At 40.5% G+C, this 20,066-nt stretch overlaps 1 protein-coding gene across 1 annotated transcript; it reads left to right on the top strand.

Moving 5' to 3' along the window:
• The first annotated feature begins 2,848 nt into the window (after positions 1-2,848).
• On the top strand, positions 2,849-19,758 carry mknk2b (MAPK interacting serine/threonine kinase 2b). Its single transcript, XM_080032952.1, has 14 exons — positions 2,849-2,959; positions 3,733-3,948; positions 4,458-4,545; positions 4,730-4,831; positions 5,143-5,240; positions 8,438-8,517; positions 8,898-8,971; positions 9,120-9,224; positions 9,466-9,521; positions 9,752-9,847; positions 14,722-14,916; positions 15,244-15,408; positions 15,539-15,579; positions 16,087-19,758. The coding sequence occupies exons 2-14, from the start codon at positions 3,898-3,900 to the stop codon at positions 16,349-16,351; spliced, it is 1,416 nt and encodes a 471-aa protein (XP_079889078.1). The 5' UTR covers positions 2,849-2,959; positions 3,733-3,897; the 3' UTR covers positions 16,352-19,758.
• The last annotated feature ends 308 nt before the right edge of the window (positions 19,759-20,066 follow it).

The raw sequence follows: 20,066 nt of genomic DNA, 5'->3' as shown, positions 1-20,066 counted from the left end.
AACTGACCGAATGGGTGTAGTGTTGAAGCGCGTTGTCACAAGTCACAAAAGATGTCGCAATTGGTACACATTGTTCTCACCTTTCCTGTTGGTTAATGGAAATAATTATCGTGCATTGTGTGAGTAATTATGTTTGTTGACTCTAGGTCTAGCTACTTTAAAGGTGCAGTGTGTAATATGACATCATCAAGAAAGTTCTACAAAGTTCTAGAATGCAACGCTCCCTGGGTAACCCCAACCCTTTTGAATAATAACAGAAGCTACAGTGGCCTTCAAGGACAAGAACAATTCTAAATTTTAAACAATACACCTGATGACATTCCAACTATGACACTTTCAAGATGGTGGCACTAGGCCTTGGTCCAAAATATGCAGAAATATGGACATATATGAGACCCTTTCTAAGGGAAAAAATAATAATTCAAAACATTTGTTTCAGCTATTATGCACTAAATTAAACGTACTTATGGATATTATAATTACTTTCTACAAAATCTGCTAGGAAATAAAATCAAAAATTCTACACACTGCAGGTTTAATGTGGTTGTTACCAAGCAGGCAGAGGAGGTTATTGAACTGTTGAACTGAATGTATTATTTCCTAGCCGTAGCTACTTTTAATGTTGAGATTGAAAATATAAAACAGATAGTCGTCTTATAAAATGAAAGGGAAAGACATTAAAATGGGATATAAATAGTAAAAAAAAATAGCTTCACTTCAGCCAGCCATCATAGGTGTAGTGCTGCTTACACTGTCATGTTATGTGACACAAGCGTAGACTCTATGCAAGACAAGAGCTACTGTACTCATTTTGGAATCAGTGGAAGAAATGTGATCTCTCTGAATTTATGAAATACAATGAACATAACTTTTTGGTCTTGCCTTTGTTGTTATTTTAGTGTTTTTTTTATATATTTTATACTGATATGGACCAAGAGTGTCCGGTAAAAAAAAAAAAAAAAAAAAAGTACGACATAATGCATTCTCCCTGTATAGAACATACTTCTTAAAAAAAACAAAAAAAAACAATGTCATGTTCTAATTTTTTTTTTTTTTTTTTTTTTTTTTACTTGTGTAAAATTGAAAGTGCAGGACTTTTTTGTTGTGAATTACAACATCTGGAATTCTCTAGATTACAGTGAGTGTGCGTTTGTTTGTATTTGTGACGCACATTGAAATGCTGCAACAGCTGAACTCATGTCACCATGCACAGTATCAGTGTGGGGTGAGTCAGACAGTCAGTCAGTCAGTCAGACAGACAGACAGACAGACAGACAGGGGGTTTCTTGTTTTCACAACCATCTGGCCACAGCCATTCATTCCCCTGGGTGTGATAATTAAGTTTAACGCATTATAAAATGTACTTTTTTCACCCATTTCTCTGACACTTAAAGAGGGAGAGGCGTTGTGTATGTCTGGAGCACTTCTTGTTTATATATTTAACATAGAAAACGCTGTACAACTTGATATTTCATGCATTTAGAGCTTGTTTCAATCGGTTAAAAGTGTATTATAGCCTAAATTCACTCAAATAAATGCCTCAAAGGGATATACAGCAACATAAGCAAAAATACAAATATCATAATAACACAACAAACCATTTAAAATAAGATAAATTACTTCATATAAACATAAGGAACAAGAAATCGGACACAAATAGATTAGTATGATGAAATTCATGTGCAAGTGTATGTAAGACGGTAGTCGCGCACTGCCAGACCAAACTAAAGCAAGTCGTATTTAGTAGGCTAGTATATATAGAGTACATATACTAAGACAGTGACTATACATGAAAACGATACTCACAGTGACCGATAAAAGACTAAATTGGGTCACTAACCATAGTAAGGTATTTAGGACAGTAACTAGGCGATATAAATGTCAGATTAAGTGTTTGAGTTCGCATTATATTGTGGTTTATCAAAATATGATGAAATGAGAGTGCAGCTGTAGGTCCCACATTAAATAGTGCCAGCAAATTGTTTGTCTATTCTGGTGTTCATATATGCAAGGCGCTTGTAAGAAAGAGTCGTTTGGAGGTGTGAAAAAATAGCATCCGTCAATGACGAAGCTCTTACAAGGCCTAGAATGAGCTGATTTTGATCGAAAATACTGGCATGACAGCTTGCATAGTACACCATCTTAAAATGGCTGATGTATATTGTACGTACATTTTTTATGTGTAGCCTATATTTCTTGTTTGCTTGTTTACTTTTTATGCAGCGCTATGGAGCTATTTGAGAGTATAAAAATAAAGATTGATTGATTAAAGCAACATTGAGTGTGACGTGACCCCCTCCCTCACGTCCAGTACTAGCAACAGTAACGGGTTGTTTTCATTTCAGAGCCTCATAGTGTAAACTGGTGGACGTGGTTCACTTACACATGCTGACGTGCACGTCCCAATACATACATAAATCCCAAATCCCCCCACCGCATGGCCACCATGGCTTCTTAAAAAAAAACATGGTTCATTCGCCGCGTTCCATTTCGTGTGTTGCCAGCCTATTACCACTTTTTAGATTCCTTAATCTTTAATGAAATTAGTTCAAAATGACACCTAAAACGATTTTAAACCACTGACATGACGCACTTCGTTGAGTTAACCGTCGTTTGACTTCTTATCTATTTCGAGGAGCTATTTATGCGTCTTACCTTGAAGACGAGTGAAGTTTTTCGAGGTGAATGGTACCAGCCCAAGCCTTTCCTATCTGTTTCTAGAAAGCACGTGATCCCTGGCTGGAGTGTGTTGATGCAGTCCAGATGAAAAGAGAGGAGGAGCGCAGGAGGAGTCAGCCTGGTGAGGTTATAAAAGCACCTACGCAGTTGCTAGCCAGGCACCTTTCCACGCACTTCCTATCAGGCGATAGCCCCCTCCATCCCTCGACCGTCCTTTGCGGCTTTTGAAGCAGCGGGTCAAACAACACGCTAACACTGGAGCTGTAAAATTAACAACGGGGTGAGTACACAACGGATTTTTTTTTTTTGAATGGAAGTGTTATTTCGCGAGGGCAAATTCAGACGTTTTTCCTCTTAAAACTGCATTGATGTTACATTGTAAACGGTAGCCGCTAACCTTTTGTTGTCGTTGAAGTTAAATCTGTCATAATAACCGTCAACTCGCAACCACAAAAGTGCTAGCAAGCGACTTGACCGTTTGCGAGATACTGAACTGTTTTATATCCATGGTTACGAGCATAGATTTAGAACTGTTCTGTTCTATATCCATGGTTACAAGTTGGAGCAGTGCTCACGACTTGACCGTTATGGCTCGGAAGAATGGTAACGTTAGCTTCCCTGCGGCTGTTGTAGCGACTGCTATCTTTAGCCTACTATTTAATTAACTGAGCGCAGCGTGACTTTCCGACATATTTGTATAACCAAAACTGCAGTATTTTCCTACCTAAACTGTAGTGTTGTATCGCGTTTATCTAAAGATGTGTCCGCTTAACGAGGCTTATGTAAAGACGGCTCCAACTAAACTAACAACTAAGCTAATGGTGGGTGACGTTGTAGTTAGCCGTAGCTGTTGTTGATGCACTCATTGTTTTTATCTTGTTTATCACCGAATAAGAGCAAACTAGCTTTATTTGTTAATTCATTCATTTAAAGTTAAACGTAGCGAGAGTTTTGGTGATAAGACGTTGGTATTTTGAGTGAATGCATCGTCTAGTAGTGGTGGGTTTGTAAAGCTAAACCGTGTATTTTTTTTGTGTTGTATTGTGCACGCAGGGCTCCCGTATAAAGCGCCGCAGCAAAGCTGACCAGCCAGCGCAGTGTGATCACTTGCGACTCTCTCTGAAACGAGTTTGTGTTTCGGAGAAGTGCAAATTGATATCCCAAAACCACTGCCGCCGCCTCACATCCACCAAAAGAATCACCCCTAATCGAAGCAAAATGGTGCAGAACAAGATGACCGAAGTCACTGGATTTCATCGCTCTTTCAAGGTGAGTTTTACATTTCTTTTAGGTCCTAAATGTAGATCTGCTGTCCTTAAAAGCCTTTTGGGAAGTCCCTATAATGAGAGCACATTTGTCATTAGTACGAGAGGTGCTCATCTTGCTATATATAAACACATCTGTTGGCGTCTCAAACCGTTTGGCTGCCACAACGTGCTGTGTGGCTTCGCCCTCACCTCCTCCTCACGTGTATATCTAGATAATGAAAGTTTAACTGCAGTAGTTCACAGATAAGGTGTGAATACCTGCGTCAGAAAGGGTCTTCCATTCATATTTAGCAATATACTGTATGCGTAGTCTTAGATGGGGTCAACTATTGATTACCTTTCTCTTACAGGCGGTTTTGTGTCATTTCAGTTCATGGTTGGGGTGGGGGAGATAACTAAAGACCCTTATCGGCTATGACTTGCAGTTGACGCTCTCAGTTAATAGCTCTCATTGATAACATATCTTAACAAGCACGTTTTTTTTTTTCCATTGTTTGTTACTCCCTATAGGGCCATAATCCATTCGAATCGGACAGCATCACTAAAAATGGATCCCATCTTCTTGATTCATTTAATTTTGATTCCTCCCCAAGACATGGTAAGTGTTTTGACTTTGAGTGTTGTTGAAAACTTACTTTCCTGTCAAAATTGTATTTTTTTTTTTCTCACAACAAAAACATTTGCATTGGCCTCACATTTAGTTTTAGTGCTTTTCTTTTGATCTTGTTTTGGTTCTGGCCCTAACCAGCTTGTCATAATCCAATGCGCTCCTGTGTTGACAGACATACCTTCCAGCCAGCCTATCGACATCCCCGATGCCAAAAAGAGAAACAAGAAGAAGAAGCGTTGCCGGGCAACTGACAGTTTCACTGGGAGATTCGAGGGTAAGAGCTGTTAGCACAAACTAGTGAGGTTCTGATTCTTTATAAAAACTTAGGATGCATGTCAATTGTAGTATATTAATAAATAAATGCCCCACTAACTCCAATAGCATTTTATAGTATTCCTCTTAATTCTTGACATTTCTCGACATAATGAAAAAAAATCTTCTTTATCTGATTTATTTTTATTTTTCTCTCCTGTGGCCCTAATACTCTTCTGTACTTTATTATGTAGTAAAAAGAAAGAAAGATTATGCGATTTGGAATGCAGGGTTAGCATATCATTTCTAACTTGTCTCAACTCTGTGCCACAGATGTCTACAGGCTGCAGGAAGAGCTATTAGGAGAGGGCGCTTACGCTAGAGTGCAAACATGCATCAACCTCATCACCAACAAAGAGTACGCTGTCAAGGTGAGCAAAGCAGACATTCCCACTCACGTTAACGCCGACTGCAGTGCATCTGAAAACATTGTGAACAGAGTCCTGACTTCTCTCAAGTCTGTGCTTCTCTCTCGTGTCTGTGAATGTCGCATTTGCCGCATAAGTGTTACTTAGCAACGACATCTGTGTGACGGGTGCCACGGCTAGTAATCAATACAGAGATGTTACTTTTCTAGGACTTCATAATTGGTTACTTTATCATTTTATATGAGGGGTGAATTGAGTGATTAAATGTGTTTGAATGTGAAGTAGCCCTTTGCTGCTACATACTGTTGAATAGCTCAATGGAATAAGGCTTAGATAGACGTGGGTCACTTGTGTCCTATGTTGTGTACTCTTCTTTGGTTCTTTAGAAATCTTTTTGAGGAAAAGTGTTGATCCCCGGGCAGAATGTTTTAGAACGGTACAGTGTACATTATGCAACATTCTATAGAGGGGGGGGGGGGAAACTAAATGCACCAGAGTTAAGCTTTTTTTTTTTCAACAGCGTCATCCATCTTTGTTTTTCTCCCTTAGTTCAGCTGTCTATAGCGGATGTCTGCAGGCTTCTCATCTGGGCTGTGTTCTTGTGCTGAACTATTTTTTTTTTTTACACTAGCAGGCACGTCCCTCCCCAATGTTTTTATAGTTTTTCAGCCTATCGGAGCGCTGTAAGGGGAATGCCCACCCCCGATTTTTTTTTTTTTTCTTTTCTTTTTTTCGCTCTTTTCTTCACTCCTGTTGCCTACAGGGGCCGCTCATAGTGAGAACATTGTGTGCTGGTAACTGGGCCAAAACAAAAGCCACACAGGGCGGAAGGAGCGGAGCGGGGCTGGCTGCTGGGTGAGAGTTATGACCCCGGGGTGTTTACATTGCTTTGTTCTGCTTCTCTCTCAGAACAGTCTGACTCTTGTGGACTTTGTGAATACACGTCTTAAAGTCTTAAAGTCACGCGCACTTCCTACACTTCCTACACAATTCCTATACATAAACATTTTACGTCCTCCATTTTTTTTTTTTTAGAAACTCATATTATGAAATTTCTTCTTTGCTGATGTCTTAGAAAAGTAGAAGTTGGGCTTTGTTATTGGCCCCCTTAATCCTTTTAGGACGCTGGATCTAAACACTTAAAAAGCTAGTTTTCTTTAGTTTACTCGATTACACGTTTGAGTTCTTGCCAGGTAAAGGCTTGTTTGTCCCACAGAGCAAGTGTCCATGTCATAGCACTAAATATTTCAGAGGAATGGGAGCTGAAACTCGTGTCACATGGGCATGATCTGTTGGTATTGTTTACCCTGGGATGCTTGGGTAGATCCCTTGGGGGGGAGGAACTAGCAGCCAGGCTGGTCTGCTGTTATTGGGAGGTCATTTTGGAGTCTGGAGGGGGGCTCAGACTGCTACTGCCAGATGTCCTGTCTCCTCTCCCCTCCCCCCTCACAGCTAGGGGAGAGTGTGTGTGTGGGTGGGGGTGTGTGCGTTCCTTGTTTTGCAATTGTAACAAAAGCCTCGGAGCACCAAGGACGGGCAGTGGGCAGTGCAGTGTGCATGCCGACGCAAAGCTCTGGTTCCAAACAAACCTAAGCCCCTCTCCTTATATTTCACAGCCCCGGGTGTATGACTGAAACGTGCACTGGGATAAAGCCTGCCTTCCAGTGAATACCAATACTTCCCTGCTGTCTAGTATGGTAGAAACAGATTTAGGATGTCCCAATACATGTGGTCAGACGCAGGATGCCGCATTTTATTTCAACAGCTTTATAAGCAATTTCAAGGTGCATTGTTATGAAGAAAGAACTGAAGTAAAAGTATGTCCCAATTGTATGCCTACTGCATGCAGACTAAGTACTTGTTATGATCAGCTGTAGTAGCCAATAGTCAAAAGAGTATGCGATTTGCAACGCAGGGTTAGTAGAACCTTGTTTTGCCGAATGCTGTTGTCATTCTGATCTGCGATTTGGATAAACGGCCATAAATCCACTCCCTTGCAAATAGCTGCTGACCCACTTATCATGTAGATAATGCATCCTGTTGGCTGGGCCCGTGTTTTGCATTCTGCACATGTCGGTTATCAGGGCGAGAGGTGTGTGTGTGTGAAATATGATCAGGAGGAAAGTGAACTGATTGGGGGGGCTAGTTGCTAGTTTTGCTGCTGACTCAGACGCTAACAGTGCAGCGGCCTCTTTTCATTAATCCCAGACGCACACTGCAAACTTTGAGCCCCAGCGCGCTTCAATAGCAGCTGTAATCCAGCTCCCAGGAAGAGAAACATGGCAGCCAACACCAGCCCCCCACACAATAACATAACACGGGGCTGGAAAATTCAGGCCTTTTGCTCCGGTGTCAGCAGTCTATTATTCTGTCTCACTTGGCAGGACGTGCAGCTGGTGGCAGGCCCCCTTCTGTGCTCTAGTTCCAGGCAGCAAACAGGTTATATTTAGACTGTTTCTTTGTGTTTATCGTCAACACATTTAGATTGTTTGGATGGTTCAATGGAACACTTAGTGCCTCCTGAAGAGCAGTTAAGGTTTAAATATGGGTCACACATGATGGGGCTAAGTTTAGAGCTGGCTGCCTTTTTTGTTCTCATTCAGTTATGTCTTGGCTTTGCCAGCTGCGCTCAGAAAGTAGGTTAAATTCTCTTTTCAACTGTCAGGAGGTTTGATAGAGGTAGAAAAGTGGGGAAGTGTGCAGGTTTGATCAGGAATAAAGCGTTTAAAGGTGCAGTCAGCGACTTGATGTCAATCACGTTTTGTCAAAATCACTGACTATCTCCTTACGATCCTCTACCTGTTCGCACTCCCAAAAAATCCAGTGTTAATACACAGCCTAGGCTCTGTAAATGGGCATTTTGCTTGCTAAAGTGGGCAATCTCTATAATCGCTGACTCCACCTTTTTTTTTTTTTTTTAAAGGGCGCTGCATCATTTGAAATATATATAATCAGTGCAAACCGCCTGCTGTACAGTAAACACAGCCCTGGGTGGGGCTTTGTGGTGCAATGTTATGGTGACAGCCTTCACCCACACTATTAACTCTTTAACTGGTCTGGTTGGCTCGGCTTGGTTCATAAATGTCCTCTTCCATTTCTACTGCTGTGGAAAAAACACAAAGGCAATGAAAGCAATGTGTTCAGTGAGCTATTTTTAGATGGTGTGACTGTGACTTACCCATTCTGTTATTGTGTTGCAGATCATTGAGAAAAGACCAGGGCACAGCCGCAGCCGAGTCTTCCGTGAGGTTGAGATGCTCTACCAGTGCCAGGGCCATAGGTAATGACCAACAATAGTAGTACATTCACTTTTTATTTTATGATTGTACTTTTTTTTTTTATATATATTTTTTTTTATGTTGTGTCCAAAAAAAAAAAAAAAAAATTAATAAAAATCATTTATGGGGGGGATTTTTTTTTTTTTTGAAATATTCTTTACATATATATTGTTTTTAAGCGATGTTGACGGTGCATATTGATGACCATTTATGTGACATATGCAAGATTAAAGCCAGTGTCACAGTTCAGTTACACGTGACACTTGTAATGCCCCCTGATGAATGTTTAAAGACATGCCACAGAATGACTGACCCACATAGTGCATGAATCATGACTGGATTACCACCGGCTCATATTTTCTTTTCTGTTTATTTTCTCCAGTAACATCCTGGAACTGGTGGAGTTCTTCGAAGAGGAAGACAAATTCTACCTGGTCTTTGAAAAGCTGAGAGGAGGTCAGTCTAACATTTTATTTTTTAGTTCTGTAATGCATTTGCCCATCCCATTTGATTTGTGTATGTGACAAGGCATTCATTATATGATTTTTTTTTTTTGTGCTTGTAAATCGTGCTAATAACCTTGTTTTTCCCCTCTCCCTACCAGGGTCAATCTTGGCCCAAATTCACAAAAGACGACACTTCAGTGAGAAGGAAGCCAGTGTGGTCGTGCAGGACATTGCCAGTGCTCTAGATTTCCTGCATAACAAGGGTACGATTACTCTTAAAGGCCTTTTTTATTACTCTCCTTGATCATCGGAAGGTTATACAATCCCCAAGGCTATTATATGCATGCCTTCAAATGGGGCTTGTATAAGTTTAGACTTAACAGAAGCTAAAATGGATCACTGGACAAAATAGCCTGTCCTGATTTTCAAACTAATATAATACTTTTTCCTTCTATCACAATGGCTAGATGTTACTAACTGATTTTTATTATTATTTTTATTAAGGAATGGCACATAGAGATCTGAAGCCGGAAAACATTCTCTGTGAGAGCGCCGATAAGGTGAGTTTACCGCAAACATGTTTATGAAACCAATTAGTTCAAAGGGCGACTAATGTGGTGATAAACTGTGATATAGTCTTATCTAAAACGGTGATACGAAACCCTTTTGTAATGATAAACGTACAGCGGAAATATCTGCTCTCACAAGTGGATACCGTAATCCACTCAAATGATATGAAATCAAAATATTGATGATTTTTATGATTCTGAACCTATTGTGTCTTTGTCAGATTTCCCCAGTCAAGATCTGTGACTTTGACTTGGGCAGCGGGATCAAGTTGAACAGCGACAGCTCCCCAATCTCCACCCCCGAGCTCCTCACTCCCGTAAGTCCACATCAAACATTTTAGATGTCTGTTTCAGCCACCAAAATGCTATCGTATGTTTTAAGAGGGAGGCTGTTTTTCAGATTGTAAAACCAGTCTTTATCATGTTGGACCGCCTTGCTTCGTATTGGGCAATCCTTTAGTGGCCTGAGAATGTTTTTTTTTTTTTTTTTTTTTTTTTTTTTTGATGTTATTGTAGTTTAGATTCTCTGAAATGACGTGCATTGCTTCCTAAATGTCCCTGGCTGGCTTTTTAAACTTTTCCCTTTATCTTGTGCCATATCGGCGACACTTCCCTTAGTAGTTTTAATGTCAACGTCCTGTTGCTTATCGCACGCAAATAGTGAGGACAATGTCCATGAGTTTCTGCGGGGGTTATGATTGTTCAACAAAGTACCAGGGAAAAAGCCCTTTTTGCTAAAGTAGAACTGGCAAGCTCTTGATTTTGTGTCAACACACACTGTCGTTGGAGGGCTTGATGGATGGGGCGTAGCAGGTGAAGGGTAGCAGGAATGTAGGAGTGGGTTGGGGAGTTTTCTACACTTGTAACTTCATCTTGCTTCAGCTAATGACTAGAAGGCCCATCCCCTTAGACCGACTGTCTGTATCGGGCGAGGGGATTTGGGGCCATGAGACCTCGTGTTTAGTCTACAAGGGATTACATGTATGACCCAAAGGATTGTGTGTTTGTTTCTGAGTAGTCGGGTTGTATATATAGGTCGCTCTGGGCTGTTTTTAAGTTTAGTTTATTTCTGTCATTTTCCAGCTTATAGTCGACATGCTCAGGCAAGACGTTGGTAAACAAACATGTAGTCAATGCCTTAAAAACTAAAATATAAAACACACTTTTATACAGGACTGTCCCGAAAAGATATATGTGGAATTCTTAGCTTGCTGCACCTACACTTTTAACATTACTTTACTTGCATGTTACAAGGCAATGAAAGAAGGTCACAGAAACCATCTATATACATTAAATAGGCTTTTTGTCTACCCCAACAATCCCCTAACATATTTCATGTACACTCTTAGCATTCATACTTCAGTTATATATTCGTCAAACATCTTTGTTTTTGTGAGTGCATCACCGCAAGACTTAATCTAATGCAGAACATTTCAATGGGATGAAAAAAAAAAAGCTTTTTGTGTACAAGGCACAGCAACATAGCCTTGTGTTTAATAATAAGACCTCACAGAGAAGAACACAGTGACTTTCTTACAAGGCCACTACATCCGACGATAGAAGAAGTTGTTCTAGTGAAACCAAAACACTCTCTCTCATTTCCCCTTTTTCTCTCTCTGTGTGGTACGGGGCAGAAAAACATCCATCTAGCCTCTTATCTCCGCCCAGCCACTCACTCACTGGCCCCAACCAACCCTAGTGCTGCTCTGCGCTTTCTTTATGGCCCCTTTCATACAAAGGCTGCTGTGCATAACATAAGGCTTGTTCTAGAATGTTTCAGCCCTTTGCCCATATACCTAGCAACTGCCCTGTGATTGGCTGTGGGAGTGGGCGGGGGAGGGGAATATGGGAGGGGTTAGAAACAGGCCCCAGTATGTTGCTTTGCTGCTCATGCGCACTGGGCTTGTTTTCCTTGTGCCTCGATCACAGGAACAATGTTATCTGATTTTTCATCTCACTATTGGCTCTCGCTCATCCGGCCCCCCTCCAAGCCCCCCCCACCCCTCTCTTTCTGGCCACACATTCCTACAGTTGCTGTTGCACAACACAACACACCGTGCAGTTTGCTGTATTTGCTTATGTTCCTAATACAAGAGAATGTGGTCAGGTTAGCTTTATGTAATGGGCTGAAAATGTATGTTTACAGTACAGGTCATATTTATTTTGAAGTGCTGTAATGCAAGCCAGAATGGTGTTAACGCTAGAGGGGGATGTCTCTAGGAAAAGGCTGTTTTTGATTACTAAGAATATTCCTCCTGATAAAACAGAATGTGTTCAGTTTACTTCATGTAAGGGCTCCTTGAAAAATGTAAGTTCATGGTGGATTATTTTTGTTGTGCTCTTGTGCAAAGCAAGAATGATGGTTACATAAGAGGAGGGCGGCCCTCTCTAGGAAAAGGCTATTTTATGTGGCAAAGAATTGTTCCTACAGAATGTCTAGTTAACTTTATGTAAGGGCGGTTTGAAAGTGTATGTTTACAGTGGAAATGTTTAGTTATGCAAGCCCGCTTGGAGTTAACACTAGAGAAGTGCCTGTCTAGGAAAAGGCTATTGTTATGGTACTAACATTTTCGTACAGAATATGTCTAGTTAACTTTATGTAAGGGCTGTTTGATAATGTAAGCATATGGAGTGCACATCTTTTTTTTCTTATGCTCTTAATACGAGCCAGAAAGACGGTAACACAAGAGGAGACGAGCCCTTTCTAGGGAAAAAGTCTATTTTAGTTTACCAAGAAACATGAACATGTGTCTGCCTGCCTGTCATCTTTTTCTTGGCAAGAAATAAACCTTGGCTGTTGGGATGTTGATGCCGCACGTGTGCAGCAGCAGTTGAGAAAGGAAAGAAAAAAAACGTGGGAAGTGCAACAAGATGCGACATGCATTTTTTTTTTCAAAACAAAAACAAACTTGCAGTAATTGCCCTTGTTGGTTTGTTGACGCAGTTTGCGGGCGCAGCTGCTTGCATGACTCTTAGAACAGGTCTGTTGCTGCTTCCTGTTTAAGCCTCTTGAGATTACCCTGAGGTTTTTACAATGGGCAGAGGAGAGGTGTGTCGTTCAGTATGGCCTGATCAGTCACATGGGCTGCAGGAAAGTCCCACAGCTGCCAGTTCCAACAAATCCTAAGCGCTATCATCAGCTGATTAGCGGCACCTTCTACCTACCGACAGCTTACAGGATGCGAGTTCAACAAGGTGCTTTTCTCAACAGGATGTTTGAGGTTGCAACCAAGGACTCGTGATAACTTTCCAGAAATCGCCTGATTTCCTTTTGTACTTTCCCACATACTCACAGCTGATTATGAAAGTATGCGGTTTGCATGCAGTAGGCACACAATTGGATGATACTTTTACTTGTTTTTTTCATCATAACATCACACCTTAAACTTGCCTCTTGCTTGTTTTTAAATAAACGTTATTCTATGTTTTTTAAATTATCCTTATTGTAAACAAATGAGCAGTACAGAAGAAATCTGTTTTTAGTACACAATCACTGCCCTATCAAAAACAACTGGTGCTTGGAGCGCAGCCCTTATTTTCCTGACCCCCCCCCCCTCCACCCTAACTTGAGCTCTTATCACTAGAAGTTGCCGGCTGTCATTGCTATCTTGATACTAACTTGTCTTTGATTGGTGAGGTATTTTTAAACAGCCTTGATTAGCTGTTTTGATAGCACTGCTATTGCATCACCTTTCTAGTTTGAGGGGCACCTTGGTAGCCAAAAATATCCCTTTTTTCTTTCTTTCTTGGCATCGGTCCTGAATCCTTGGGGCCCGTCTGTATGCAGTCACCCCAGCAGACATGATGATGTTGTTGGTAGAAACATGGGGGTTGGGTTGAGGGGGGGGTTGGGTGGTTTTGGATCCAACAGAAGCAGCTTTGTCCGACATTCCTATGCAGTGGGTTTCATTACATAAGGAGCGGAAGAGGAGGAGGAGTAGAGAGACAGCTGGGACAAGCTACCGGGGCACAATACATCAATGTAAACAGATGGAAGGATAGAAGGCCACAGTGGTCTGCCAGGATGTAGGCTTCACTTGGGACAAAGCACTTCAAAATAAACATGGTTGGCTGTGGGCTACAGTTTAGAAAAGAAGAGATTGCTCAAAGGATGGATGCGCTGGTATTCTCAGAACAGGTTTTTTGGAAGAATACTAGTTTCCTTCAATAAGTAAATCCTATAGAAATCTACAAAGAATCTAATTACTTGATTAAGTCCTGTATGTGTATATATGATTGTTTGTATAATACCACACACTTAAGGCGCTATATAAATAAAGTTAAAGTGAGAGCAATCCAAACTTTTGACATGAAAAAACATCTCCGACTCGTATGACCACACACATTCTTAAGTTGAACTAGAGACCTGCCCGTCTTGTTTCCATCACATTAAAGCAGCATGAGGTGTTTTGTGTTTCCACATTATGTAACCTTGGCTCTGCCCCGGTCTGTACCTCTGCAGGACAACAATCCTCTTTGCCCTGCTCAGTAGTTTGGCCTCGTTTCTCTCCGTAGCTACATAACAAGTCCCCGTCTGCCAGGCTTACATACAGATGGACAGTCAAAGCAATGAATCACTGCTTCTCCCTACTGTCTCTACCCACTCACTAACCTGCTTTGATTCAGCCTAGCCCTACCCGCCTCCAGTCTTAGAATTGAACACAATGTTCCCATGTTAAGTCTCCATTCAAATTGAGAAAAGCTGTATAAGGCCCTTTTTTTAAATGGACCCGTCCGTCTCTAGCAGCTATAAGCATGTGACTGTCACAGGCTGCCTCCACTGAACACAACTGGCCCCACAGCGTTTAACACTGGCAACCACGAGGTATCAGCTGAGGGAAGGAATGTAGGGCTGCAGCAGAGAAGAGAAAGGCTTGTTTTCATTTTATAAAGCCCTCTGGAGACCTGGGCTAAAATTGTAAATAATATATATATAAATACTTGTGTTGTCATGAGAACCAGAGCATAGCACGCTTCATCTAAACCAGAGCTTCTATAAAGTGTATCAAACTTGTATGACAATATCTTTGTATTGGGTTGATAAATATGCCTATAACTATTTTCAGATGCTTTACTATCATGCAGCTAACTCCCCAAATAACATGGTAGGATTTTGGGTTACTATACAGGGGCTTTTAAAATCCCTTTCTGCTGTTGCTAACAAAGTATTTCTTTGTCTTGTGTGTTCCAGTGTGGGTCAGCAGAGTACATGGCTCCCGAGGTGGTGGAGGCCTTCAGTGAGGAGGCGACCATCTACGATAAGCGCTGCGACCTGTGGAGCCTGGGGGTCATCCTCTACATCATGCTGAGTGGATACCCGCCGTTCGTGGGTCGCTGCGGAGGGGACTGCGGCTGGGAACTGGGGGAACCTTGCCACACCTGCCAGGTAAGAATATGATGCATTTGAGCTTGAATCTCTTTGCAGGACTTAAAGGAAAAGTTCAATTGTATTTTTTCTTTTTTTTCTTTAACTCTTTGATGCGAGAGGCCACAGAAACCATGACTTAAACCATGTGTGCATTTTTGAAGAAGAAATGGTCAAAGGTCGCTCATCGCTAGGTAGCTTAGCTCAAACACTGGTAGTCAATAGGTGCAGAGTGACGCAACAAGCTAAAAAACAAATGTTGACCCAAAGTTATGCTAAAACAATTAGCATAATGTCTCCATCCAGGTTAATCTAACTTTCTTTTTTTGTTTATGTCCGTTTTTCTAGAACCATTTGTTTGAGAGTATTCAGGAAGGGAAATACGAGTATCCAGAGAAGGAATGGGCTCACATCTCCTCAAGTGCCAAAGACCTCATATCCAAACTTCTCGTCCGCGACGCCAAAAAACGCCTGAGTGCCAACCAGGTGCTGCTGCATCCCTGGGTGACGGGGGTGAGTCTCAAACATCAAGCACATTGAATTTTATATATATATTTATTTCTGTCTTTTTAAGAGACATGTTTTTGTTGAGCTAGGTGTTGCAGTTTCTAATGTATTGTTTTTTTTTTTTTTTTTTCTTCAGGGCGCTTATTACGCTTTCCCATCAAACTTCCTGCATCAAAGGTGAGAGAATGTAACCTTTACAGAACACTGCATTACTTTGGACATTAGGACGTTTATTTGTCATTGTATTGCTACTGCAAAATGTGGCATTAGTAATAAATGGGTTGATAAAAATATTATGTTTTTAATTTTTCTGAACACTCAAAGTAAAAACACACAATAGTGATAGATTAAAAAATAGGATACAGTTTAGACCCCACTTCTGTTTCATATTGCACATTTGAGCCTCAAACATAATTTGTTTGCCTCATAGCATTATTGCCTAAATCATATTTACTCTACATCTACTCTATTCTATATCTACTTTACCCTACTCTCTAACCCTTAAAATATGACTTAGGCAATTATGCTGTTAGGCTAACGAAAAGTAAATGTAGAATAGATTAGATGTATAGTAAAAGTAGAGTAAATATGATTTAGGCAATTATGCTATGAGGCTAACGATATGCAACTTGTCTGTAATGATTTCCATTCCTAATGTCTTCCCCCTCTTCTCTTGCCCACCAGAACCAGCAAAGCCAGGGATCTGACGTTCTTTGCGGACAAGGCGATGGCAGTGAACCGTCAGCTGGCGGAGCAGGACGACATCGAGGACCAGCATCACCACGAGGCCCCGTTCATCATCACCGCTCGGGGCAAGTCTCTGCGCCTCTCCAGCTCCAACCTGGCCCGGCGCAGACAGAGGGACAGCCTGCCCAAAGGAGGGCCCGTGTCTGCCGCAGAGCTCCGCCAGCTGCTGGCCCCTCTGGTCATCGTGGGAGACTGTGCCTGAAAACTTTTGTGTCATTTCCCTCTCGACCCCCCCCCCCCCCCCCCCTACAAAATGGACATCCGACCGTTTCCGTTTAAAAAGATTCAAAGTCCACATTTAAAAGACTCTCCCTCTCCGATACCGGCCCTTATATCTCTCTCACCCTGACTGGACTCCAGCTGGCCCGGGCTGCTTCCTTTGCCATTCAAGGCGTTTTCTTGCCTCGCTGTAAAAGGGAGATTATGCTCTTTTTTGAAAAATGCCTTCTGCCCTACTGCAGCACTTCTGAAGCACACGTCAGCCCAGGGCCTGCATATAGCAAACACACACACAGGTATATGTATGTACATATGTGCACGTCAGGGTGTTTGAGAGGTCGGGCCGGTTAACGATATGGGAGAGAGAAGTATTTTCTAAGTTATGTTAAATTTTCTTTTTCATAACTCAGTTCCGAAGAAAAATCAAAACATTTTATTGTTATGTTCTTCTTCTTTGAAAAATAAGCTCAGACACCAAAGGACTAAAACCTGTTGTGCTGCTCCCACGTTACAACTTGGATCCACTGTGAATTATTACGTTATCTGGAATGTTCTCTTTGCCTGTATGTATACGCATGAATGGCCCATCTGCAGATACACACAAGCTTATGCAATATGCCAAGATGGAGGCTGTTCCTGTCCCGAAAAGGATTCAGTTTAAATGGGTTACTCGGAAGGGGGCTGTTAGCCGAAATTTGGCTTGGGGACTTAAGATATAATTTTTATATACACACTTTTTTTTTTTTTTTTTTTTTTTTCATCCAAAGGTTCCTCAACACTGAGCCTCTTGTGTAAAAGTTTATGATTAAAAACAAGCACTCATTCATCTAGCCTGGTGGCCGCGCACTTAATGCTACCCATAGCTACGAATGTCAGCCATGATTTACTTGTTGCACCAATTCATACGAACGTGTATGCCAACTTTATTATCAGTGGCCCCACACCTTTTTTTTTTGTGTTCATATGAGACCATCAAGCAAGTGTAATAATATGGAATTAAACTATTACACCCCGAAAAAGTAAGACTTTTCTGAGCTAAGCTATGAAGTACATCTGGTATGTTGGTGCAAGCTGATTATGTTTTTAAAAACGGCTAGGCAAATTAAATTGGGTCAGTGTTCCTTTTTCATTGTAGAGAATTCATGACGTGTCCCCTTGCCACAACCACATGCATTTTTTTTTTTTTTTTTCCCTCAAAATCAATTTACGCATTAGATTTAAACATTGACCAGTAAAAGGTTTAAAAACTCTCAATGGTGGTTTTGAAAGAAGCACATTTTGGCCGATTTGACCCAAAGTGTTGTTTATTACTCAAATACATTCGATACAATTCCCAAGGGTTCACTATTGACTGTCTTATCTTTTATCAAGACATCCCTTTCAAAATAAAGGGCATAACGAATTAAAATTAATTTCATAAGAGGCAGAAAAAATATGGAAAAAAAACATTCCACAAAAAGAAAAAAACAACAAAAAAAAGTCTTCCACGGATATGTAGCTGTATTAAGTTTACTTTATTTTTTCATGTGTTGAAAAACTCCATGTCAATGTGCCACACTGATGATTTTTTTTCATTTATTTTTTTCTTTCTAAATGGCTGTCAAGCTTTTTATTTTCTATATGGTTTTCATGCAGGTGTCGTTCAGTTCAGGGTGAAACACCGGATGTTTTCCTTTTTTTTTTGGTATTCTTTTGTGTTTTTAAGAAAGTTCAAAGTACGTGGTGTGTGTAAGATGTTGGAAAAGTTAAGTTGATCTGGAGCGTTCATGCCCAGGGAAGGTGATTTTATTTTTTTATGTTTAAAGCTATAGTGCGTATCTTCTGTTGCCCCCCCCCCCCATGAGGAATTCTCAGTAATTATTACAACATTGTCAGCGCAGCTACATGATATAAGCCCTCTGCGATTGCTCATGGATTTTTATAACTTCTGCTGTACGTCCAGGTTTTTTCTTAGCAGTAGAATCGACAACTGAAACCATTCTTGAGAATTTTCTGAGTTCCTGCACCAGTGTCTGGGGACGGGGGCAACACCAGTTTGTAAACGCTGCCACTTTTCAGAGCTTTGTGGAGCCAATAGGCTTGATCAACTTATTCTGGTGATGGCTTGAATGTAACCGGCATTCATTTATATGGAAAAACCTACGCACTATAGCTTTAAGAGTTGGCAATAATATTTTTTTTTTTTTGTTTTTGTTCAGATATAAAGTTCATTAAGCTCATTCTGAAGCTGACAGGTAATGGATGGGTGGTGAGGTTTTCATAACACTGTAGCCATTTCACCAAAGACGGTTCAAGTCACGACATTGAACAAAACGTGTAAATCCATCACCTAACAGTGACAAAATGGGGGAACTTTTTTGATTGTCCGTGTCCTGTTACCAGCACTGCAGCAACGGTACTATGTTAAAATGGCTCCCTTGGTGTCAAAAGGACCCATTATGCTGATATATAGGACACTGAAATAGTTCTTAAAAAAAAAAAAAAAAAAACTTTCTACAAGATGCATAGTTATGGGGGTTTATGTCTTATACTAAGACTTACTTGAATTTGTGTATGCAGCTGTTTCTTCTCCGTTTGGGAAACTCCTTTTTGCTATTGGTAAACTTTTAAAAGCATTAAGCTAACGATCAAGGCAATCTTGGGGTCTTGAAAACATACCAATACAGTTCAGTATTCTGCCTTTTTCTCTCTCACTTTTTTTTTTGAGCATCGTACAAGTTAAGTCCCTACTTTTTTGATAGGGTTGGATACTCAAAAAAAAAAACAACGCACAGACTTCTGGCCAAAACTCTGTCAACAGCCTGAATGGTATATAGTTGAGTTTTTTTCTCTTGGTCCTGACCATTTCTACCCGGTAGCTTTTTTTCAGACTGCCTTTTAACGGGGACAAAATTATATCCTTTAAAGCCTAGCAAAACTTTTTATATTGTAAAGTCATTTTTTTGAAGTAAGGAAAGTGTTAAAAATTCAACTCATTCATTGAAATGGACAGTCCCACCATACCAACCACCAACACCATTTATGAATGTAGCCCAACAGGCAAACGCATTTACAATCCAGCAACATTTATCACATGTTTTATGAAGATAGTTTCATGGACATAATGTGGGGTTTTTTTTTCTGTCAATGTTGATAGCATTTCTCTACTCATTTTTGGACATTTTAACACTGAAATCGAACCCGAGCCCATTGTAGTTAATGGGAAAGAAATTTGAAAATGAATACATCCCTTTTTTTCCCAGTACAATTTTTTTTTTTTCTGATTTCAAATAAGCACTTTACTGTACCATGTGAATGATTGCAGTTCACTCAAGGCAACATTTATGACAGTTGCTACAGAATTTTGTATTGTTTTCTAAAAAAAAATAATAAAAAAATGCAATAAATGCTTTGAACTACTGTCTCGTCTGTCTGCTTACTGTAGTAACGCCACTGTATGTTTCTCAACGTTTTTATCAATAATGTCCCCTCCTTTTGAAATACTTAATTTAATAATTTTATAATAATTTTAATGCTTAATTAAATTATAATATTTAGTACCAATTGACCAGGTCCAAGCAAAAGTCTATATAAATAATTACAATTGTGATTCGCTATAGTCAGATTCATTAAAATACAACATTGTTAGTGAAAAAGACTTGCAAATATAAACAGTAATCATCATGTTAGATGTCACGAGAAAGAGAAATATAGGGTTA

Source organism: Ammodytes marinus (genome assembly GCF_949987685.1).
Source record: "Ammodytes marinus genome assembly, chromosome: 8".
NCBI lineage: Eukaryota > Metazoa > Chordata > Actinopteri > Uranoscopiformes > Ammodytidae > Ammodytes > Ammodytes marinus.
The sequence above is the reverse complement of the archived record's forward strand: the minus strand, read 5'-3'. Positions and strand labels throughout refer to the sequence as shown.

Excerpts from the sequence above, each read along its gene's own strand:
- mknk2b (XM_080032952.1), top strand. The coding sequence starts at position 3,898 with ATGGTGCAGAACAAGATGACCGAAGTCACTGGATTTCATCGCTCTTTC. Across the intron at positions 8,972-9,119 it reads CTTTGAAAAGCTGAGAGGAG|GGTCAATCTTGGCCCAAATT; the intron begins GTCAGTCTAACA and ends TCTCCCTACCAG. Across the intron at positions 14,917-15,243 it reads AACCTTGCCACACCTGCCAG|AACCATTTGTTTGAGAGTAT; the intron begins GTAAGAATATGA and ends CCGTTTTTCTAG.